The 25507-nt window shown below is 37.0% G+C and overlaps 1 protein-coding gene across 4 annotated transcripts in view; it reads left to right on the top strand.

Annotated features, from left to right (window-relative positions):
* Positions 1–214: 214 nt before the first annotated feature.
* LOC109103098 (kinase suppressor of Ras 1-like) overlaps positions 215–25507 on the top strand; it is a 34789-nt gene continuing 9496 nt past the window's right edge. The window contains exons 1-4 of one of the 4 annotated variants that reach the window (XM_042739737.1): positions 215–722; positions 13598–13738; positions 21581–21728; positions 22769–23222. In XM_042739737.1, coding sequence (XP_042595671.1) covers positions 477–722; positions 13598–13738; positions 21581–21728; positions 22769–23222 — 989 coding nt within the window. In that variant the 5' untranslated portion in view covers positions 215–476. Of the gene's footprint in view, positions 723–13597; positions 13739–14565; positions 14986–18438; positions 18591–21580; positions 21729–22768; positions 23223–25507 lie in introns of those variants that run through there. The other 3 variants (XM_042739738.1, XM_042739740.1, XM_042739739.1) reach the window with 3 other exon arrangements.

Raw genomic sequence — 25507 nt, 5'->3', positions numbered from 1 at the left:
TCTACCCTACTAATAATATTAATAATTTTTTATTTATAAAGCGCTTTTAACAAGATCAAGGTCCCTATACACAATAGCAAAAACATAGAAACATATCAACAACTTTTCTTTTAAGTCAAAAATGGAACAAATACTCAGTTACGTAAGCGTTTCTCAAACGGTCCGATGCGCGTGTAAACGAAACTTCATTTCCCACACTGCAAAGCATCAGACGCTTCTTCAGACAGCTGACAGAGGGTGAGACCTATGCGAGCGCTTCTCAGAGGGCTTCACGGGATATACATACAACATTTGAGGCGGAGCAAGCTGAGAACGCGTCCTGTCTGGCTGTCAAACCAGTCCACGAGTATGTTTGAGGTGTATGCTTGCGCTCTGAACTAGTAAATAACTCGCTTGGAGTAGGACTGGCACCTCCGTTTAGTCTACATGCGTTTACAAACATGTCTTTGGACCAGTGTTTGCTGTAGTTCGAGCTCATGCCCCTAAACCCGTGCCAATGCCGAGGAATGGATACTAGTGTCTCTGGCAAAGTTGGAAACATGGTCGCAAGTGATGAGGAGCATTTGGACGCGAGCGATGGCAGCAACGCAGGGATGGACGCGCTTCACCAGTGCGAACTCATCCAGAACCTGATCGAGATCTCCATCTCTAGTCTGAAGGGGCTTCGGACCAAGTGCGCCGCATCTAACGACCTGACCCAACACGAGATACGCGCTTTGGAGGTAATTTTTTTTTTTTTTGCCTATGTGTATTTCAAATAATAAGCTACAGTGCATGCCAGGTTGCAGGTTGTTATTAAATCAAGTAAGTGCCATGACATTAGTGCGACCCAGTAACCTATTAGACGGTGTATGATAGTTCTTGAAATGCCTAAATAATGAGGTTTACTTTGTAGTTGCACCTTCAAGTCAATATTAATTGTATTGCTTATTGATATATTGACACCAAATTCATAAATGATAGGGGTCATGGAAACCCCCTCTTGTCTGACATTACTTCCTGGATCTTGAAGTAGTTGTTTAGGGTGCATCTGCCTACCCCCTCCTGATGTAAAGTTTTACTTGTGTAGCCAAATGTTTTGCATTGCTAAGTAGAAAAGTTTTGCACTTGAAGAAATGAACAGCACTTATCATGGAGCAGGTTGCTCCTTTATATGCACCACCGTGTTGAAATCACATGACCAGCTGTGTCATGAAAATAATAATGTTTACTTTATATGGTGCTTTCAGCCATAAACAGACATTTAAGCCATACAATAAACATTTTCTGTAATTGTTTTACAGAATGTTATTGCAGTAGTAAGGTAAGGTGTAAATGCTTTCATATTGAGTAATTTTCATACTCAACCTTATGATAATCACTGCAATGGAATATTTTAGTGTATCGCAGATGAGTAAACTACTCAAAGTCTGTGCTGTTTTAAAACTACATGTTCTATGTCAAACAGCCTGTTATCTGTTCTGCAAACAAGAGGAGCATATGTCAGAGGAGTGTTAGTGCTATTTTTAACCATACGCAGGTATTTTTCAACAGTGGTTAACCCCTCCCACAAAAGTGAACTGAAATCCCAATTTGGTCAAACGTGGAACAGCACTTTTAATATTATTATGGTTGTATTTAATAAAACACCATAAATGAGGGCTTTTCTTTGAAGATGAAATTATCTAATTATTAAGGTCAAGCCCCTTCTTCTCTGAATCAAAACATGGCTTTCATGTTGACAGCTCACAAACTCTCACTTTTAAATAATGAAGATGGGCTTGAGGCTTTGTTAAATAAACCGTTATTCTTTGAAATGTTAATGATGCTAGTTTTCACGGACACAGGTAATTGTGGCATTGTGGCATTGTGGTGTCTGGTGCTTGCTCTGGTGATACTTATCTACAAGTTTTACAGGTTTGTTAGGGAGGCATTTCATTGTTTCTCATGATAAAATTCAAAAATAACTCTTGTTCAAGTCGTGTTAAGTTTTTTTTTTTATCACTTTCCTTATTATCAGCCAAGTGCAAGAAAAATAATAAATTGCATGTCCTTTGAAACATAGCAATATTTATATAACAATATGATAATGTGTGATTTCATAAGACCACGTAGTGAACTGTTATTACAAGAAATTTACATTAAATACAAAGCAATATGCACCCAGCGTGCTATATAAAAGCTAAAAAAAATGGTGTTAAATATAGTGCAGGCAGTGTCAGAGAGACTTGAATTGCAAGATGTAAAGGTAGAGTCTATTGCTCATAAAATGACTGTAATGCGGCAAGGATTGTGCTGAGGTAGAACAATAACAAGCAGAGTCAGGAGTATGGGTTGCATTTCTGCATTGTGTGGGGGTAGACAGTCCATTTGTTGATTGTCAGAGCTATTGGATAGACTGACTTGGAAGTCTAGTGGTTTTGGATTCCTCAAGCTTCCTCCAGATGAAACTAACAAGAGAAAGTGTGGTTCCAGTGACTAACAGAGCTATTTTTACTGCCCACAGCAGAGCTCTTTTATCTAAAGCAGAGCAGTTAACATACCAGACAGTGATCCAGCAGGTAACACAGGTACTCTCTATGACACACCTGAAGAAGCTGTTACATTTTCACTGGGTAGCCTAAAGGCCTGTTCACACCGGGACGAATTTCGCGCGCGATATTCGCCGACGTTTAACGCCTCGTGACTAAACAAAGGGCGCCAATGTGAGTGTGCACACCGACGCGAAAAACGGCACGCGTAAAAGCGTAATTTTTTTAAAAAACGCCTCGGGTTCGTTTTTTTGGTTTGACGCACCGCGTCAAAAACTATACGACCAATGAGAATGGCGCTTTTGCACACGTGTCTGGAGCTTCTGAAGTTACAGTAAAACACAACTTGGGGGCGCTCAAACACAAAACTGTCTTGCTGAGCACACATACGTAACGGCGAAGAAGATATACGCCAAGTAGCGTCTACACTGCCGGGAAGGAATAAGACGACGAAGATGCAAGGCAAGATGAATGTAGAGTTGCTGGTCTCGTTGGTGTCGGAACACAAAGAACTATATGACAAACGCGACAGCGATTATAAAAATCTTGATAAAAGAGAACTAGTATAGTATTTCTGTTTTACATTAAGCGCCATCTAATGTCAGGGAATGAATTTGCATGTTCACTCGGCTCATCGTCAGCGAAAATCGCTTGGGTGTGAACACAAAAAACGCGTTGAAAAACGCTGGCGAATAACGCGCGCCGATATTCGTCCCGGTGTGTACGGCCCTTGAGTCTCTTATGGAAGAAAGGTACTTTCAGGTTAAGGATGAGTTGTTCAGGGTTCATTTGTTAAGGCCATTGTTAAGGTGACATCTTTGTCTGAACTCTCTAATCGTGTCATTTTGTGATTGTTTTCTTTTTACCAGACTTTAAGCTGTCTTACCTTTTCCCTGTGGACTGTCTTGTTGATATCATCAACTTGTGTAATTGCTTTGATGTTCCATGATAGTCTCAGGTCAGCGGGGTAGGTATTGCAGTGGACTCCGCAATATGGTGACACCAGTGTTAAGAAAGGTTGCCTTTGAAGTCAAGGAACAGCAGGTGGCCTTGGCTCTTTTGATACCTGTGGAGAGGTAGGTTCAGCTGAAGAGCTGTGGGCATCAAAAGCCTGTTGTGGTAGGATGAGAGAAGACGGATAGAGTGAAAATGGTGTCAGGCCTCAGAGAGTGGCTTGACATCCCAAGGGCCAGCTCAGAGCGAGGGACATAGTGGCCTAGCAACCTGAGTCCCTGACTACAGCATCCGGGTGGTAGCACGGGATTCCCTACCTGCTCACTTCCTGGACCTACAAGGATACAGTTTGCATACCCAGGGACCAGAGACCAATCCCCTGAGGTTATAAAAATGTTCCCAGAGAGAGTAAACACAGCCCATACTGATTGTAAAGTCCTAGAGCCACTTTTATGTAGAGTACACCTGTCCATCATCCAGTTTAACTTCAATCTAACACACATGAAAAATCTAACCAAAGTCTTCAGGGTTACCTGAAAGTTAACGGCTGGTGTTTTTAACAAGGTTTGAGCTAATCTCTGTAGGACAACTTTCTCCAGCAGCCCCTGCTCAAAGGTTTCTAGTAACCCTCCGGGAGCAGGATTGGGCACCCCTGATATAAGGAGAAGCGGTCATTCGGTCACACATTGGATCTCAGCGTTTATCCAAGGTCTTATATTGGGTAGTGTGGTGATCATCGCACTTTTTGATGTAAGCTATGACTGATACATATTCCTCGATTTAATCTTCATTAAACTTAACCTCATTGAAAATACCCCAATCAGTGCCACCAAAACAGTTGAGCAGGACTTTGTTTGCTACCTCTGGACACACTTGAATTACTTGGTGACCTGTTTTCCCGGCACTCAAAGCGAAGCACAGAGAGATGGTGCTAAATGGCAATTATCGTTTAGATTCCTGTCAGTAAATCTCACAGAATTCCTGTGGATGAGCTGGCTGTCTCTCTGTGCTTGTTCTTCAGACATTGAAGGAATGACTGCGGTTGGCAGCTGAGAATCTCTGGTTAGTGGCTTGTCTTCTCTGGCCATTTGAAAGATCGCTGTGTGTTTGTGCTATTGTGGCTGTTCCTATATTTAGCAAGCGTGTTCCCTTCACATGCATGTGATTAGTGAGCAAGATTCCTCAAGCCGAGGGAGGGTTTGTGAAAGTGAGTCTGATTCTGCATGCTACAATCTTGAAATGCCGCAACTCCACTAAACACTTTTGTGTAGACAAAGGGCATCCATCAAAGGGCTGAAGAACAAAAGTGATGGAAAGTCCAGGCAATGCGTTCCTCCCTCTCTCTGCTTGAACAATAAGCCTGCATGTGAGAGGCAGGCCGAATTGCATTAGGAGTAGGGTTACATCAAGCACTCAGAATAAACTGTGTAGACTGTGTGTGTTTATGGATATTGGAGAAGACAAGCTGTTTGCAAAATGACATCTCTTTTATCTGTCTCAATAGGGGAACAAAAGAAAATTCTTAGGGTTTTGTTTGATTTAGTGAGGGGAACAGATGCAGACCTGGACGCTAGCAGATGTCCAACTACCATGTGTTACATAATTACTTGACCAATGGGTGTTACCCACACTCTCTCCTGGTAAAGATGTCAGGCATTCATATTGACAGTGATTTAGTCTGGAGGTCAGCAAGTCATTGTACTAGTAGGTGGTGCTGCTTGCCTGCTGTAATCAATTGTTTTAGGTAGTGGATCACCTCAGGTGGACCTCCCATTGGTAGATGCCAACTTTCATTGAAAACGTACAACATTGTGGGTGCAAATTTTGAGGTACCCTTTTGGATTTTTTTAAAAACTTCAGTGGCATTAGATCTAATAGTTCAGTATCATGTATGCTTCATGTGAAACATAAGGGCCTTTTGCACAGCAGGAACATTTTCGTAGTACCAGAACTAATTGTGGAACTACTTTTGGGTGTTTTTGGACCGCAAGAACTGGGTGCGATTTTAGTACCGGACTGCATTTTTCAAGAACCAAATTAGCTCCTACTTCGGAGCAGGGTCTAACCAGCACAACTGGTACTACCCGTGCCCTATACTCAGCTTTAGTTCTTTTTGACTATTTCATGTATTTATTTATTTAATTTTTTTTGCCACAGAGATGTAAATCTTCTCTGTTGTATTATATGTGCCCTCATTTTGGTGTGTTTTGGGACTGTTTAAAACAGTTTTAGCACAGAAGTGTGTCATCTGTTTCATGCAGTTTATTTTCAGAACAAAATGTCGGTCAGTCTGCAGTCAAGTGTGAAACTATACTGCTAAATCTTGCATTTTATTTCTTCATCTTGTGAAAAGTCTAAGTCCCTTTGATGACATTTGTGTTGGAGTCACATCTTCTTTGTCTTTCAGTGCTGCCATCTGGCTATCACTAAATGTTCTCCACAGGCTCAGTACAGATCTAGCCACAACCACTCTGTGGCCTGAATCTGTCAGTTTGCAAGACTGTGTGTTCTCAGAAGCAAATCATGCATCTTTTTAAAATGTGTATAAGTGCTGTGCATTGAAGTCATATTTCTTACTTGTTTTGTGCTGGCAAAAAAACAGTCCATCTTGTGTTTTGGGATTTCCTGTAGATGGGCATAGGTGGTCTGCACAAAAACGTAGTATCTACTGACAGCTCACCAAAAATCCACCAGTTTGATTAATAATTGCGTGCAAGTTTTGGGAGTAACCTTCAAGATTGGTAGTCTTAGAAGTTTTTGTCTGTTAATAATGTCACTAGGGTCATCTTTGTTAAATTATTTACCAGGATTTGAGTAGTATGATGGTTAAAAACCTTTTAATTTGTGGTTTAAGGTAACACAAGTTTTACCGATGTGCACTAGATATTAGGCTTGTTTGAGATGAGCAAAATCTGTGCAGAACCGATCACCGGTGATCACCGTGAGATGCACGCCAGTTAGAAAAGTGTCAGAGTTACGTCCAACTTGCTCTGATGCCATGCTGACGTATGGCAAAAAACTCTTGCGACGGCGAGGCGGCTGTGTCGGATTGTGCAGTTGAGCGCAGTTGCTCTCCACCAACTGCACTGATCAAATGCAGGATGGGAAACGACTGACTGACGATACATCTTAATGCTCATTGGTTCAGACAACTGTGATGCTGCATTCTCTTCTAAAATATTTAATTTTATTTATTTTCTATAAAAATCTTTCTAAGTAAAAATGGATGATATATACACCTTTCACTGGAATTAAATAGCAAGCACTTTGAGTGTCTTGTTCATCATATTTATTTTCATATAAAAGCAACAGAACTGAAATTATATCATGTTTATTAGCAACACAGCATGAGAATAACAAGATATCCGCCTTTGATCTCGTTGGTATCTGTTCCCCTTCGAGAGGTCAGGACTGTCCGTCTTGACTGCACTTATTTCACTCCTCCCCTCACTGCAGCCGCCTACTCTCGCCTACATTTAAGGTGAGGTGAGGCGCATCTCAAACAAGCCTATTTCTGGGTATTTGGTGCTGTCCCTGCATGCTGCAGTGACATCACTCTTGATGAAAGGGTCTCCCCCATCTGAAGGCAAAGTGGTAGGTGGGTGACGTGGGAATGTTTAAAGTGTCAAATTAGGAGAACAATTCCAGCAACATCATCTTCTCCGTCTTTCTGTGAACTGAAATCCACTGCCAAGCAGATCACATTATAAGCGATTGTTCTCTCAAAAATGAAAATCCTCTCATCATTAACTCAATTTACTGTTACATTGTTCCAAACCTGTATGACATTATTTCTAAGAAGGTTTCACCTTCACCTTTTTTTTCCTTGTAATCAAGGTCAGTGGGATTGCAACAACATTTAGATCCCACTGACTTTCTGAAACTTTTCAAATGTCTTCATTTGTGTTACAAAGAGGGACGTCATACAGGTTTGGCACAATGTAATTTTAAGCACTCTTAGCTAGAATATATCATTAACCTGTTGTGTCCTGTGGTCCATTTTAAAGATCCAAAATTGCTTAACCTGGAAAGTACACTGACTCATGACACAAATATATTTCTGCAACTTGACTTCCTTTTAAATTACTACCTGCAACAACCTTTTTGGCTCAGTTATCTTGAGTACAGACCTGTGGCTTATTTCAAAATCATTAAATTTGCAGTGGATGGGAAGAGGGATTGCCACATTTTTGAATGTGATAAAACCCGCTCATGACACAATCTTGGTTTCAGTGCCAGGGCAGTGGCAATCATAAGCACTTGAGGGATAATCCCGGTTAATGCTCTTTTATGTAATAGACCCTAATTCAGGGGTCTCCAACCTTTTTTACACCACGGACCGGTTACGTTTGGAAAACTTTCTCGTGGACCGACTGGACGTAGGGGGTGGGGGTGGATGGTATGGGGGGGATATATATATATATATATATATAGTGCGCTTGTGCGTGCTTTGATTGTGTGCGAGAACAGCGTGTGAGTATCGAATTGAGCTCTCTTTCGTTTCTTATTCTTGTGGTTTAAAATTGCTTGAACTTGTAAATTGGCAAATTAATCTGCGAATCACATCCATGCCAAACAGTGTAGGGTCTCGTCCGTACATATCACGGATCAACTGCGATCCATTTAACCCCTAATATGTGACAGATCAGAGCAGAAAAAATATTTAAACAACATAAACAAAAAAAAATCATCAAACTCCTAATTCACATAAAACGAATACAAAGAAAAAAAAGAACAATAATAAAAACCAAAAAAACAAAATAAACAAAACAATACAATAACTATACACAATAACTCCATAGCGACCCATTAGGCCCGGTAATAATTCTTCTACCGCCCGGTAGTGGTTCGCGACCTAGTGGTTGGGGACCTCTGCCCTAACTGAGAAACACATTTTGAAGAATCACAACTCCCTAGCATCTCAGTTTTGGTTTCTGGGAAATACCAGTCTTTACTCAGTGACGTGAGGGCTCATCAAAGTCTTTTTAAAGGGGTCATCGGATGCTACATGCACTTTTACAAGTTGTTTGAACTGAAATGTGTGTTGGCGGTGTGTGTACACAACCACCCTATAATTATAGAAATCCACCCAGTGTTTTTTTTTTTTTATAATTTTCTCTTTCTCAAATTGAGCCGATCTCAGATGCCTGCCTGCGTGACGTCACACAGACAGGCTCCTCCCACGATATTAGTCATCAGTCCTCTATTGTTTCACCATCGGAGCAGATGTAGACAAGAAAGCTGGCTGCACACTAGATGATTTTAAATGATTTTAAAACCATTGGAGACTACAGACTTGAAGACAGTTCAACGGATTTTTAGTCTTATAATCCTCTGAATGCACACACCAGCAGACCGTGAGACCATTCACTTGATGACAGTGACATGAGATCTCACAGAAACTCGCGAATCAATGTTGTCAAAACAAAGTATAGAAAAGAATATTGGTGCTTCAGCTTCACCAACAGAAGAAGTGAGTATAAGTTTTTTTTAATGAATATTTGCGAATCGCTTTCCTAATATTCTGCTAATTAGCAAGTTTCACGATGAATGCGGCTGAAGTAAACAGTCCCTCAGAGAGTGGCTCGGAAGAGAGGGGTGGGATCAGCAGAGCTCATTTGCATTTAAAGGAAAATGCTACAAAACAGCTTGCTCTGTAAAGAGCTGTTTTTGACATTGTAAAAAGGATGTTGTTTTACACTACCATTGAGAAATTTTAAGCAAACTATGTTACAGACTTTTCATTAAGACCCTAAAGAGTCATATCAACTTGTGGAAAATGGGCATCTGATGACCCCTTTAAGGTTCATTTGCACATAGTTTCTATGGATGGAAAGTTAACACATCATTGCAAGGCCCATTAGGTGCGGTGGAGCATGGGCCTCTCAACCGGCTAATGTTTGTTCATATCAGGAAATCCCCATGTGGTTTTCAACAGCTTTATCATTCTTTTTCCCCCCTTTCTTTTTTCTTGTGTCTTATGTTCCACGAAGTCTTGCACTTTATTGTCTAGTGCTGCACATTTTGTGCTTGTGGGGAAGTCGTGGCCTAATGGTTAGAGAGTTTGACTCCTAACCCTAAGGTTGTGGGTTTTGCGTCTCAGGCCGGCAATACCACGACTGAGGTGCCCTTGAGCAAGGCACTGAACCCCCAACTGCTCCTCGGGCGCCGCAGCATAAATGGCTGCCCATTGCTCTGGGTGTGTGTGTTCACTGCTGTGTGTGTGCACTTTGGATGGGTTAAATGCAGAGCACGAATTCTGAGTATGGGTCACCATACTTGGCTGTATGTCACATCACTTTTACTTTTTTTTTTTAATTAGCAACTTTTCATCCATGTTTTTGTCTATTAAGCATTCTGTTTTTGATTTCATCATTGAGACTAATCATATAATGGATCTATTGCCATGTACTCAGCTGAAATAATAGCCCTATCATGATTTTGGAGGTAGTCTGATTGTTTAAACCTAGCATGCATTATCCCATATGCTTTTATGTTATTGTCAGAAACAATAGGCGCAGGTTTGCTTGTATTGGTGACACAGTGTGTAACAGGATCCACGTTACTCCAATACAGTCTACAGTTACCTTATCATCTGGTACAACCATGACACTTCTTTTTGGAAACCTTTTATGCATGTCGTATTTAATTAAATTAAGTGAATTTGTAGATGCTGAGTGCATGCCTACACAAAAGAAATCACATTCACATCTAATCACATTTCTCCATGTACACTCATATCAGGAACGCTCTTCTTCTTGAAATGATTGTAGAACCGTTTTACCAGGAACCGTATTTATGAAATCAGCATCACACTCGCTACACTCTTCATTGCCAACGTACGCTCTTTTTAGAACTTTCACAGAGGTCTGTAGTACCCGACACCAACCTTTATGGATTGTGTCTCTTACCTCTCTAATGAAGCTCATTTTGCATCTAAGAAGCCGGGTGCTTTCAAATGTCACAAAAGATTCTCAACCTATCCTCTTGCAGACACTTTAGTTAAGCAGGTCCCCCTGCCCCATACTCCAGCCGCCCCTTGAGAGGTGTAACGGAGACGGCAGATGAGAGGAGAGATAGTCATTGAATACAGGCACACTCCTGCACATTGTGCCAGGCTGTGTCTGGTGCAAGCTAACACCCTGTTGTGTTTGAGGTTCGCTCGTGGCTGACCGATGCATCAAATCAGCATCAAATGGGGGCATTCTCAGATAGTACCTAGAGAAAAGAGCCAGCACACCTTCTCAGACTGCTATAGACCTCCTGAAACTTTAATGATAAGGTGCTCTTGTTCTCTTTTGAAGACTGCGCTACATTCTGTGTTGGTGGTTTTGCCTGGGTGAGGTGATAATATGCTCATACATAAAGCCATCCACTGCTGTCTTGTCTCTCAGTGGAATTAATGGCTAGTAAGGCTGATACTGCAGCTGCGTTCTTCCCGAGAGCCGTGACCTTATATAGAGATACGAATGGAGAGAGCTAATCAACTGCACAGGTGGCTGGTTGCTGGGCTACAGGTTCAGGCAAATTTGCCACTGTGATCTACAAAAGCTTTTGTAGACAACTGAGGGTCTTTCTCTGTGGTGATCTCTAGATAGAGCACAAGTTTGGCAAAAATGATGACGTGTAACAATGTGTGAAATCTAGAAATAGGTAGAATTATTCTTGCACGCTAGTGGTTTGCATAAACGAATGGCACTACTTCTGTTCCTGCTCAACAACGCAGTCTGCCCTGTCGCACTTTGACTGTCTTGACTATTTATGATTTGAAAGGTCAGGTATATAAAAAACTTCTGAAATGTGTGAAATATTTGCCAGAATGTGTGTTTAGCTAGTTGATAAATAAATAGTGTTACATTTTATAAATGCAAATGGTTATAAAGAAAAAAAAAGGCAATTATGCATCCAGGATGTGTTTTTGCATACAGAAGCAACAGAATTGAAGAGGATGCAGATATCTCTGGGATTTTTAATGCATGACTGCATTTAATGCATTTTTGTAGTGTATATGTAGTGTTTATATTTTCTATAGTGTAATGTCTTAGAATTTTCTTTACATGGGGTCTTTCCTGACCAAATAATTATGTACTTGATTTATTATGTATTAATTTGGTTAATTAGCACATTGTGTAATTACATTTAAAGGCTTATCATACATGCTGGGTGTGTTTATACTCATTATACTTTTTTTGAGGATTCTTTGATGAATAGAAAATTCCAAAGAACAAAATAAATTAATTGGAAAAAGAAATATTTTGTAACATCATAAATATTTTTACTGCCACTTCGAAACCTAACCTATCCTAAATAAAAGCATTGGTTTCTTTCAAAAAAAAAAAAAAAAAAAAACTTTATGGATATGGATATTACTTATAAATAGCTGTAGATATAGATTTAGCTAAGGCTGTATATATATATATATATATATATATATATATATATATATATATATATATATATATATATATATATATATATATATATATATATGGGCTGTCAAATGATTAATCACGATTAATCACATCCAAAATAAAAGTTTTGTTTACATAATATATGTGTGTATACTGTGTATATTTATTATGTATATATAAATACACACACATGCATGTATATATTTAAGAAGAATATGTTATGTTTATATATTAAATATATTTATATATAATATAAAATATAAGAATATAAATATATAAATGTATATACATGTAAATATTTTCTAAATATATAATTTATGTGTGTGTATTTATATATACATAATAAATATACCCTGTACACATACATATATTATGTAAACAAAACTTTTATTTTGGATGTGATTAATCGTGATTAATCATTTGACAGACCTAATATATATATATATATATATTTATATATATATATATATATATATATATATATATATATATATATATACAGCCTTAGCTAAATCTATATCTACAGCTATTTGTAAGTAATATCCATATCTACCACCTTAGCTAATCTATATCTACAGCTATATTTATTAATATAGTTATATCTACTGTATATATATTCAAACAAGCTGATTATCACTATTATTTCCACTTCATAAATGAATTTACTTAAACACCAAACCTCCCATCGAAACAAGTCTTTTACCCAATTTTACCTAAAGTAAATTTCTGAGTAATCTTTATAGATTTGAGTCAGTGAAAACGGCCTCTTCTTTATGAGCACAGTTGCAGCTGTGGTTGTCTCTGAGGTGTTTGAACTTGTACCTATAGAGGCAGGTGTGCAGTGGTTTCTGTTAACCTGCGGACCGCAGTGTCTCGCTGCTCCATGATGTCACATGGGACTCTGACTGCAGCCGCCAAATGTGTTCCAGCCAGGGTTGCCATAGTGGAGGAACAGACGACCCGTGAGAAAGACTCCCTTGCCATGATAACCAATGTCTATTTATAGACAGCACTGTTTATTGCAGTGGGAGTGTTACGGCAATAAAGGGAGGGTACGTCTGAAATGTCTTTGTCCTGTGAGTGTTGAACATTATTGGCTTGTTATTTTTAATCCAATATCATTCTAGTGATAGTAAGATAATGACGGGGGGATGCACTGGCTGGTATTGGAACTGAAAAAGAAAGTGTGGTGTGTTTGTGTACAGTGTTTGTTTGCACTGTATTCGGTTGTTTTACTGACACCACACACACACAGCAAACACTTTCATCGCCCACCGTTTACAATGAAGTCACACATGGGGATTTCCTTTGCTCTGTTCTCACTTTGCATTCTGCGTGCAACGCTTGCTTGCGGACATGAAGGTTAAGAGAAAAATGCTTGCGCTGGATTATCAACATGCTTATCCGTCATTGCTGTACATAATCAAACTTCTGTGGCATCTGACTAGGCACTTTGAAACAGCTGGTTTTCTCTGAAGGTTTTTTTTTTTTTTTGCCTTTTTGGTGACTGACGTCATCCTGTTTTTGCCTCAGTGGATTTTAATCTACAAAGAGCATCATGTTAAGTTAATAAGAATGGTTAATTTCTCTTCCTTCAGAGGTATAAAAACTCATTAGAGGATAAATGGTGTTCATTTAAAAAGCAAACAGATGGCTCAATGAGTTGTCTCTTACAGCAGTTACACAAGTCTAAGCCTGTGTGTGTGTGATTGCCATCTACAGGTGAAGCTGGTGAAGTACATCAGTAAACAGTTAGAGTGGAAGCAGAGCGTTCCAGAGGGAGACAGACCGCTTGCGCTGGACTCTTACCCACAACTCATAGACTGGCTGTACACCATCAACCTCCGGCCAGAGCTCATAGAGGTACCAATATGTGTGTTTGTACTCAATGTGTTTGTTTCTTAGGTCCTTTATTGTCTGTATTTCCCTGCTTCATGACCTTTATTCAGTTAATGGGCCATTTTAGGTTTTAGATTATTGTTTTGATCAGTATTTTTATTACCAAATTATTTTATTTTATTTTATTATCTCTTGAAAGACATTATTTTACTTAGATTTAGCATTTTTTACGAGTGCAAAAATAAAAACAAAAGTAAAAAAAACATTATCAAACTAGTTAGAACACCAGCTCTTTTATGTTATTTTATTTGATATTTTATTTTATTTCATTTTATTTTACTTTATTTGTTTTGTTTTTAGTTTTTTGTTAATGTCCTTTTATTCTGTGTTATTTCACTTATATTGTTTTGTTTTGTGTTGTGTTGTGCTTTGTTTATTTTAAGGGTTTTGTTTTACATATATAAATGCCAGTGTTTTTTCACACATTAAAAATGTAGAATAAATAAAAATGTAGAATAAATAAAAATACACACACACACACACACACACACATATTTATATATGTATGTATGTATGTATATATTAATTTTAAATATTATGTTTAGTTTTTACCTTATTTGTATTATCTACTTACCATTTTATTAAACACAATAAGTCACTTCTGTACAACATGGCCTCTTGTACCTTATTGCTTAAATAAGGAAATGTAGCATTTTTTATTATTCACCCATATTTAACACACAATTTAATTACAGTTGAATAATTTCTTTTTAAAATAGGCTTCTTAAACTGTAGCTTCTACTTAATGAATGTCTGTTTAAAAAATGAATATTGGAGGATTCGGACAGGAGAGGGAAGATGTTTTGCTGCTGAGAGTCTCTGTGGTGTTTCAGTCCTCTGTGGATTCACACACCTGATCCCACTCCAAAGCTCAGAATGTGCAGTGTCAGCCACTGTGTCAAAAGCTCTCTCATCAGTCTATTTTTAGACTCCAAAAGGGGTCTCTCTTTCTCCGTCTCTCTGCCCACCACCCCATACTGTCATATACTCAAAGCTGACCAGAACAGCACAGCATTCGTGACTGCCTGGCAAATGCGCAGACTTGTTTGTCCTCATTAGGCACGGAAACAGACAACACAGGGAAATAAGCAACATATGCAAGACTGAGGAACAAAACTTTAAAAATAGAAACAGTTTATCCCAGTGGGGACAGAAGGGGTCACTTTGCGGCATGCCTCTGATTAGCTGACTGCTTCACTTCGGTCACTGCGGTAGGACAGCATGTTTTTTTGTGTGTTTTTTTATTATGTCTCCTCCAGTTTTCCTCTCTCTTCCATGTCCCAAAATACTTGCCTTGTCGTTGTTTATTCGCAACAGTGCATTTATGTCTGTCTGCATCAGCCTGTGGCCAGCTTTTGCTTCAGCACTCAGATTTTACATCTGACATAAGTGATGACCCACTAAATTACATAAATTGTACAAAAGTAAACAAAAATGTCTTTAAAGATGTTAATATTATTTATTAAATTAATAATTGTAATAATTAAAGAAAAATAAAATCACTCACAATACAAAGCATATTGTGGTCATCATAAACTGCTTGTATTGTGAGAGAAAACATTTTTACTGTAGTCTGGATAATATTTCTCTTACTTTTTATATATTTTTAGTTAAACCTACATATGTTGACGTGTATATTGATGTGTGATGAGCCTAATTATTATTATTATTATTATTATTATTTACTTATTTTCATTTTGCATTGGTTATTTCTATAACCTGAGACCCAATTTTGAGTTGTGACCCACCACTTGACAATCCCTGCCCTAGCTCAGTAAGTTTGTTCTCTAACGTGTAACACCAGGCTGCTACAGTGTGATTCACGGGGCAGGAATGCATGCATGTGGCAGGACACACACGTGGGCAGCCGGCCCCTCTCGGAGAGGACAGCAGGGAATCCAGTTGCCCCAGTGTATCAAAGTATAATGGGATAGTGCTTTCTCAGGAAAAGCAGAGGAATGCTGTTTCTCCTGTGGGCAGGCAAGATGGGACTGGGGCCAGTGTGGTTGTATTTGCATGATTAGACATTTTAGAAAAGCGTGTTCCACTGGAGATGTTTTACATACATGTAAGTTCTGGTGCATCTACAGAACTACCAGGAAACACCTCTGCTGTCCTCTCAGTTATTGCTACTTCTTTGTGTGCATTTGTGTACTTTACATTTACTAGAAATGGAGAACTATCTAGGGTGTCATCATACTGTGAAAAAAAAAAACAACACATCTGTTATCATAGACTTCATATCTGATCATGTTCAATCATTCTGATTTTATGGCATTTAGGTCACACCTAAATGTCTGAACGTCATTGCATTACATAAGTAAATATCAAACACAAGTAGCAACTTATCAAGCTTATGATGCTATCACTTGTTTTAAAACTAACTTCACTCTTTTATTTTTAACCAACCAGTCTTAATGTGCTTTTTACTGTTTGTATGAAGTCAGTTTTGCTTGAAGGAGTGCTTATGCAATATTTCTTTATTACTTTGGTTTGGAATGTAATGTAAAGCAGAAACATTCATTCATTCATTCGTTCCAAATATTTTGGAAGCATTATGTCCTAGAATGTGACCATCTGATTGTATAGTTATTATCGTGAAATAAACCTTAAATTATTAAAAACATTTAAACAATATTGAAGCTGAAATAAAAATCTAAATATTAAATTCAAAATTTTTACTAAATAAAAAAACAAAACAGAAATGTTGCATTGGTTTTAAATTGGAGCACTAAAATACCATAACTGGAAATAAATGAAAACTAAAAGTGAGCTAAAAATAATACTGAAATAAAACTAAATTAAACATAAATCAAATTAAATTAAATAGAATTAGCACGACTGAAAATATAAAATAAAAGCTAATTCAAAATATGAATAAAAACCATAATTTTATATAAATAATACTTAAAGAACACTGATCCATAATATGCATATCTGGTGTCTCTGATAGTCCGTGAGTATCAACTGATGTCACAGGCTGACGTCTTTACACATTAATTACTTCTTTTTTTTTTATTGTGACTCATTCCTTAATGTTCCCAGCTGCCACAGTGATGGGGTTTCCCATTGCTCAACAAGCGTGAGAGAGTGGATCAACAACCATGACCCACCATTCAAATTTGTGTGTTGTTTTATTTTCTCAGTTTTTTCCTTTTGCGGTTTTTTTAGTATTTTGGACCGTTAGTTGCTTATGGAATATAATGCTTAATTTAAATCAACCAAGGTTTGGAGCATTTGAGTTTAGGCAGTCCACAACATGCCAGCATGTGTTATTGAGTAAGTCTAAAGGGCACAGGCAGGAGTGGTTGTGGTTGAGTCATATTTTTTTGTGGGTCACATCCTGTGGATCTACCAGTGGCCTTCCTTAAGGCAAAAGATACAGAGAAAGAGATAGAAAGAAAAAGAGTCTGTGACAAATGCAATCTCACCCAAACCTCTGTTTCCTGTGCTGTAGCCTCTCTCTCTCTCTCTCTCTCTCTCTCTCTCTCTCTCTTTCTCTCCTTTGTTCCTCTGATGTGGCCTCTCTTTCGGCCCAGACTGAGCACTTATGCACAAAATGTATAGTGACAGGTCAAAGAAGGACTTAGGCCAGCCTAACCCTCATTAATCTATGTTTCACATAGTCAAAAGACATCCTGCTCAGTTAATGGCCTCATAAATTAGTTTTTTTTTTTTTTTTTTTTTTTTTGTAGAATAGTAGAATTTGTGTGGTATCAGTGATGTCTGCTCAGTTAGTCGTCTAGTCAGTGGAATGCCTGAAAGAGTAGTTCGATAACCTGACTTAAGAAAACCCTGTATAATAAAGTTGGTTGCAGTTTAACAGACCAAAGTCAGAAGCCTTTTTTTAAAGAGGGATTTTACACAAGAGGATCAGATTGGATCAGAATGCAGGGTCTTGAAAGATGCTTGAACTGTTTCACTTAAATTTAGCATTTTTTTAGTGTAAAACTATAAAATAAAAGTAAGAAAACATTGTCAAACTAGTTCATTGAATGGTAAGTCAGTTTTAAATATTTGTATTTTATTTTATTATTTTATTTTATTCTATTTTTGGGAAAAATAGTTGAAATTGTCACTGTGCCAGAAAATAACACTTTTTTTTCTCACATCAAAACTGAAATGTTGACGCTGACAATGCATGGTGATCACTGACTATATTTATTTATTTATTAATAAATTAAAAAAAAAAAATGTTTAGTCTCATAGTTTTTAAAAAAGTGTATTTTACAATTTTATTTTATATCTGGGAGAAATTGTAATTAAGTTGTGCCACTGTTGTTGAAATAACTTTTTCCCATTAAAAAGATGTTTTGTAGGTACAAGTTTAGTAAAAAAAAAAAAAAAAAAAAAATATTTTTATTATTATTATTTTTTTATTTTATTTTTTTGCTAAATAGAATAGTTATACTAATTTGACATTAACATATAAGTTGTTATTCATGCCTTTGGTTACATATAAAAAGTAGCATGATGCCCCTGAGTTGACCGTCATGACACATCCTTAGCTGAGAGAAGGGATGTTAAACTGCACACAGGAAACCAAATGCCTGTATTGGTGACCATGTGCTTTTAGGAGGAGTGTCCAGAGCTGTGGAGAGATTTCCCAGGCATGTTAACAGGAAGGAAAGAGGGATAGAGGGGAGGGACAGTGGGGAAAGGGAGGAGGGACAGGACAAGTAGGAGGGGAAGTTTGGGTTGGAAGGGAGCAGCTCTCACAGCGTGACTGACTTGAGATTTTGAGGAGAGACTTTGGTTTTTCGTTTCTGGGCTATGAGCTTTAGTAAAGGACAACTTCAGTGGAGAATCTCTCATGGTATAGTAAGCTTGACTGCTTCGTGTTTTACAGTCTCATTTCAAGACTTTGTCAAGTGTGTTTTGTTTTTGATGTTTGTCGGTTTCCTGCCTGCATGCAAGCCTCTGTGGTCATAGAAAGTCTGCAAACGGAATTACCAACGGCAGATATCTGCTAACGCTATGTTTAAACACATCAGGCTCATGTCAGGCTCACAAGCTTGTGAGGAAATTCCTCGTTTGCCATTTGTTTGAGGTGCTTATCAAGTTGCAGTTCCACTGAAGAGTTTTGTTGAGGGCGGATTGGTGATTTTTATCTGTTTATTTAATTCGTAAGCACCCACTGTCACACTTTTTCTGTTTGATTGTAGTTTCATGTGAAGCTTTACTGACAGAGCCAGCAGTAACTGTCACTGATAAGGACTTATTTGTTTGGGGAGCTCACCTGGGTGATTTTAATTCTGTGCGTGTTTGTTTGGATGGAAGCAAGCGTAATGCTGCGTCTTGCTTTTTTGTTTAGAGCATCACTCCCTGTTACATCAGCTCATAGACTCAGGTAGAAGGCATGTTCAGACATCACCTCGGTATCGGTATGTGTCATTTCACCTGCTCTCTGCCCCAGAGGCAAGGCAAGGCAAGGCAAGTTTATTTATATAAAACACATAATACACAATAAACCTATAGAGCAACCAAGAGGTGCATTTTACACCCTCATTATGCATTATGTTGTGTTTTCTGAATGACAGAAGAGAGAATAAACATTAATAATATTTCCAGTAGATAAATAATTAGGCTATTCATGTTACTGTATGTTTGTGTAGAGATTATGCCTGTTGGTTTGATTTAGATTCGGCTTAAGTTGATATTAGTTTTGTGTTCTTTCAGCTGTAGGCTAAATGAGTGGATGATGTTGTCTTTGAGAAGAGATCTGTGCTCTTAATGCTGATCTCTGGCTCTTGTTCAAAAAGGAAGTCTCCATGAGGATGCTGGGAGATTTCCATTCCCCTGAGTGTCATGCTTATCATTTAGAAGGCCGTTTAACTTGTTTATGATGTGCTGTATTACACCCACCCACCTCATACAAACACAATTACATGTGTAAATGGGGATATACCTTCTTTTTTTTGCTTTTAAATATTTTCATTTAATTTTTTGTTAATATTTTTTTTTTATCACAGACTAAATAAATGTTAAATATATTAAAATATATTTGGGACATTACGTGTCAAATCAACCAAAAAACATCCTCGGCTCACATTTTTGATTTTGCTTATATTTTTTTGTGAATGCCAATGGTGACAGTTCAAAAATAGAGGGGAAAAAGGCACCTTTTGGCACTTTCCCCCCCCGTAATGTTTCTATTGTTGTAACTCCAGAAGTATTAAAGATCTCTTTGTGTCCTTTTAGATTTTGGTTTTTAACTTTGCTTTTGGTGTCCTTATTTTAAAGGCAATATAATCTTTATTTCCAGACACATTGGGATCACTTTGCATTAGCGGTGGGAATCTATAGGTATCTCACGATTCTATTCGGTTACGTTTCAGAGGCCCACGATTCGATTCGATTATGATTAACGATGCATCGATGCATCACAATGTTTTCATACATCCTGTACATCTACATCTAAGTGAAACCGCTGTATATTTATATGAATATTTGTATAGTCCAGTGTTTTTTTTTTGTATTATAAACTATTATAAATAACTATAAATATATAAACTATTATAATATTTATTAATATTTAGATTTTTATGTAGTAGCTTCTATTTTATATTTTAAGTTTTATTTTAGTTTCAGTAAATTTAGATCCTGAAATTCCACTTTAGATTTCTGTTAAGCTTTAATTTATTTAATTTTATTTAAATATATATTTTTTTTAATGAAAGATTTTCATCTAATATTTCTATTTTATTTTATTTCAACTTTTTTATATTACTATTAATTTTGGTTATCAATAGCAACACTGATGTATTATATATTACAACCTTAAGTTCTAGTTCTATCATTTGATTGATGACAGTGAATAGTGTAAAATGATTTTTGCATGGAGTAAAGAGTGTTGGAGATGAAAATTTGATCGGAAATTCAGAGTGTCTGAGTATTCTCTCAATCTAGGGGCCCCCAAGGAAGGTAAACTTGAGAAATTTAAAACCTTCTACAACGTTTAATTATCAGCTGTGTCCTTGAAGTGTGTCTTATATGCAGTAGCTGTGTGTGAAAAACACACACACACACACACACACACACACACACACACACACACACACACACACACACACACACACACACACACACATATCCCTGCTATCAGTAAACAAAGCAGTGGTTGTAAGATTCCCCTGGACCAGACACACAAACATTGCTGTTCACCTTATTTGTCCATTTTGTTAATTACCAACGTTTGACTCCACAATCTCAAACTGCTTTACGTTGATGTGTGCTATATAATCAAAACCCTGTATTGATGAATCTTATTCACCCCATTTTGTCTGTCAATAGACTTTTTGTACCTCCCTTGATCCTTTAGACCAAAGGACCTCATGTGTCCTGTTATCTATTCATTTACCATGGAGACCTCACTGACCACAACTACAACTGTTGCTGGGCAGCTTCTCAGTCATGCATTTGAGTAAGAGTGTGTGTGTGTTTTGGGTGAGAATTGGAATACGGCAGGGAGATGCCAAAGAGTGCAGGGATGTTTTAGGGTGGAGGAATGGAACAGAGACAGGCGGACAGAGAAAGAAAACTGGTATCTGGACATTGGCTCAGTCTGGTGCCACGAGATCCAGCAGTCTTAGTGGCGGCGGTGGGATTCCAGGGAGCTTTATCACCTAATCTTTCTCTAATTAGTGTATAGACTCTATTCTTTCTGTCTACAGCCACAGAAATACCATCGACTCTGGTCAAATACTGGCCAAATAAGATAATACTGAGTCATTGACTCAATGCGCAATTAATCACCAATGTCCCTTTCTGCCTATGCCATTATTAATGTTTTCTTCTGTCTTCCAGGCAGTCCCTGTGAAGCTGTCTCTGGATGCTCTGCTGCAAATGTCCAGTGTGCAGGTGGAAGACACCATGAAAAGACTGGGCTCTAGCAGTGAGGAGTGTTCCCGCATCACCACTGCCCTCTCCTGTCTCAAGAGCGCTACTGATACAGGTGACTGCTTACTCAAAACAAAAACACTAGGACTTCCTGCTCTAGGCTCAGATTCTAGCTGTTGGCCATTTTTGTATTTTAGAATAATGTCTAATAGTAATGCAAGTAAAAAAATAAAATAAAATTGACAAATTAGTAGAAAAAAAATAGAAATGTATTCAGCAAGAATGCATTTTATAATGACTTTTATGACTTTTATTATTTTACAAAATATTTTCATTTCAAATAAATACTGTTCTTTTGTACTCTCTATCTAGAGAATCCTGAAGTGTAACTGTTTCCACAAAAATAATTAGAGGTAAAACCTCTAAGTTTTTAATATAAGCCTTAAAAAAAATCTTTCTGAACACCACATCAGAATATTATAATGATTTCTGAAGGATCATGTGACACTGGAGATTGACTTAAAGCTGAAAATTCAACTTTGCCATTACATGAAAAAAAATAATTTTGTAGTAAAATGCATGATGATGAGATACTTATGAATTGATATGATACCATATATGGTAAATATATTGACAATACCATATATGGAGGTGCACAAAGTTTTCCAGACCATTGCCAAATTGCCAGTGTCAGCTAGATTTAAAAATATTATCGCAAAAGTTTAATTTTGATCACATTTGTGAATAATTGTTATTGTTAACTTAAAAGTTAAAATACTTTTCATTCATTTAATTTAATATAATAAGATATAAACTAATATATATGTATATATATATATATATATATATATATATATATATATATATATATAGCCTTGGCTAAATATAAAAGTACTAAAATTCTAACACTAAAACTTCAATAAAAGTCAATTAAAACCAAATAGAAATATAGAAAATGAATAAAAATGACATGTGCAAAATTAACTTAAATTGATACTAAAAATATAAAAGCTCATTCAAAATATTAATAAATACTATAAAATTAAATAAATAACACTAAAATGACACTGGTAAACAATCACTTTAATTAAGGTCTGGAGGCCTGCATTGATCATCCACCTTCTTCTGAATTGTCTCTTACTCTTTTTGTTTTAGGTGCAGCACTTAAGAAAGAGGGCATCCCGTGGATAGCAGAACCCACTCAGCGTGACAGTACCTCTGTTGACCCGCTATCTTGTTCGATGCATGCACATCAGTTTTACAGTCCCAGCCCAACCAGCTGGCCCCCTCCTTCTGCTTTGCCTGCCCCTCGTTCCTGCGTCTCTGTTTCTGCTCTACCCTCAACGGACTTCCCTACAATCATCCACCCTCACTGTGATGGGCTGACGGACCCTTTTTCATCCTCCCCGCAGCTGAACCGCTGCACCCCTGGGCTGCTGTCCACCCCTCCAGCCACACCACCACAGAGAAGGTATGGCAAACTAAAGCCCACACGAACTCCACCACCTCCATCCCGTAAGCTGCTAAACCTTCTGCCCAACATCAACCTCAAACGCAGTAAGAGCCAGAGCCAACTGGCCAACCGGATCGACGACCCTACACCCAACAAGTAAGTTCAGCTCTGAATAATATTTTATTTATGGATGTATTACTTCATGGCATGATGATCTCTTCTCAGAGTTTGCTTCAAAAATGTTTTTTTTTTAAAAGCTGAATGATGTCAAATGTCAAGTATGACAGTATTGATTTATGTGAGACTGCTGCTGGGCTTTATGATGTCTTTAAAAGGGACTGTCTAAATTGAAGCAAGTTTTGCTATTTTACCATTGCTAATATTTGACTGCAAGCTAAATATGCATTTCAGAAATTGCTGAAGGAAATCCTGGTGTAAGCATGTAAATGAAATGCCATATCAGACCTGCTTTTGTTTTTGTAAAAACAAAAAAGTGTCCAGTCATTGAGTCAGCTACAAACAGAAATTCACAAAAAGTTATTCTGTGGCTATAAATAGATGCAAAGAAAACTAACCAATCACAATTCAGCAAGCAGATATACTTCTGTTCAAAAGTTTAGCTCTTATGTTCACCAAGGCTGCGTTTATTTGATCAAAAATATAATAAAGCAGTAATGTTGTGAAATATTACTGCAATTTAAGATAACTGTTTCCCATTTTAATATATATATATATAAAAATGTAATTTATTCCTGTGATGCAAAGTTGAATTTTCAGCAGTCATTACTCCAGTCTTCAGTGTCACATGATCCTTCAGAAATCATTCTGATAAGCTGATTTGCTGCTCTTTTCAATGTTGAATTTTTTTTTTACTGTATAATATTTTTGTGGAAACTTTGATAAATTTCTATTCAGCATTCTTTGATCAAAAGAATGCAATTTATTTAAAACTAGAAATCTTTTGTAACATTAGAAATGTCCTTACTGCCATCAAGTGAGTGCATCTTTGCTGAATATAAGTATTCATTTCTTTAAAAAATAAAGTACTGACACCAAGTTTTTTAAAAGGTAATGTATATGCAAGAAAGAAAACCAATTTCAATTCAGTATATAAATATAATGAAGCTGTCTGTAACCAAAAAAATATATACTGTTTGTCCGTTAGCCTGTGTTTTGTGATGCTTTTTTTCCTTCCTGATGCAACCTAATACTATAAACATGATGTCAGATTCTCAGAAACACTTACTGCATGATACAGTCATGCAGTAATGCACTGAGATGATGGGAATGGAATATCTTCATCTGAAGGGTGTAGATAAAATCTACAGCATAAGTGAGGCCTCTTCAAACCATAAGATTAGTGCCAGCCTTAACAGGCACAAAAATTTACTGTATGCTGACATTTCATTTGAAACTTGACTAAGAATTTTGACTAAGACTCTTTTACACTCATAATCACAATTTCATGGTTTTGAAATGAATATTCTGTCACCATTAAATATCATAAATGGGGTCCATATGATTTGTGCATTTTATTCCAAGTCTTCAAAACCCATATGACATATTTGTGTGAGGAACAAACTGAGATTTATAATCTTCCTTTTCCACTGTGACTTAATGAATCTATCAGAGATTTAAAAAAATAGTGCTGTCAAACGTTAAATCACGATTAATCTCATCCAAAATAAAAGTTTTTATTTGCATAATATATATGTGTGTGCTGTGTATATTTATTATGTGTGTATAAATACAAACACAAGCATGTATATATTTAAGAAAAATATGTTATGTTTATTGTTAGATATATTTATATAGCCTATAATATAAAATACAAGAATATAAATGTATATGGAAGTAAATATTTCCAAAATATATACTGTATGTGTGCGTATTATTTATATATACAAACTAAATATACACAGTACACATACATATATTATGTAAACAAAAACTTTTATTTTGGATGTGATTAATTGTTAGACAGCACTACAAAAATTATATATTACAGTTTGCATAAAGTGATTGAATCGTTTAAGATTTTTTTTTAATATAGCAATACAGTCATATGGAATACTTTTACGATACTTTCATGTTGTTGTTGTTGTTGTTGTTTTTTTTGCATTTTGGTATTTTGACAGCCCCATTCCTCATTCAGATTAATTATACTAAGAAAATGGCTGGATATTAAAAAAAAAAAAAAAAATGGCCATTTGTGTTCCACAGAAGAAATAAAGTCCTACAAGTTTGAAACGGGAAAGAAATAATGATAACATTGGATGTAAAATGAGCAGGATGCTGATTATAAATCCAGAGGATTTTAGTTATACATTGCACAACAATTGCTACTCGTAACAACATGTTGCCTAACTCAGCAACAATTTGGAATGAATTGTAGCCCTGAAGCATAAATAAAGAAATCCTTCTTAGACAAAATGTTCTAC

The sequence above is a fragment of the Cyprinus carpio genome, chromosome B15 (genome assembly GCF_018340385.1).
Source record: "Cyprinus carpio isolate SPL01 chromosome B15, ASM1834038v1, whole genome shotgun sequence".
In the NCBI taxonomy this organism is placed as follows: Eukaryota; Metazoa; Chordata; class Actinopteri; order Cypriniformes; family Cyprinidae; genus Cyprinus; species Cyprinus carpio.
The sequence above is the reverse complement of the archived record's forward strand: the minus strand, read 5'-3'. Positions and strand labels throughout refer to the sequence as shown.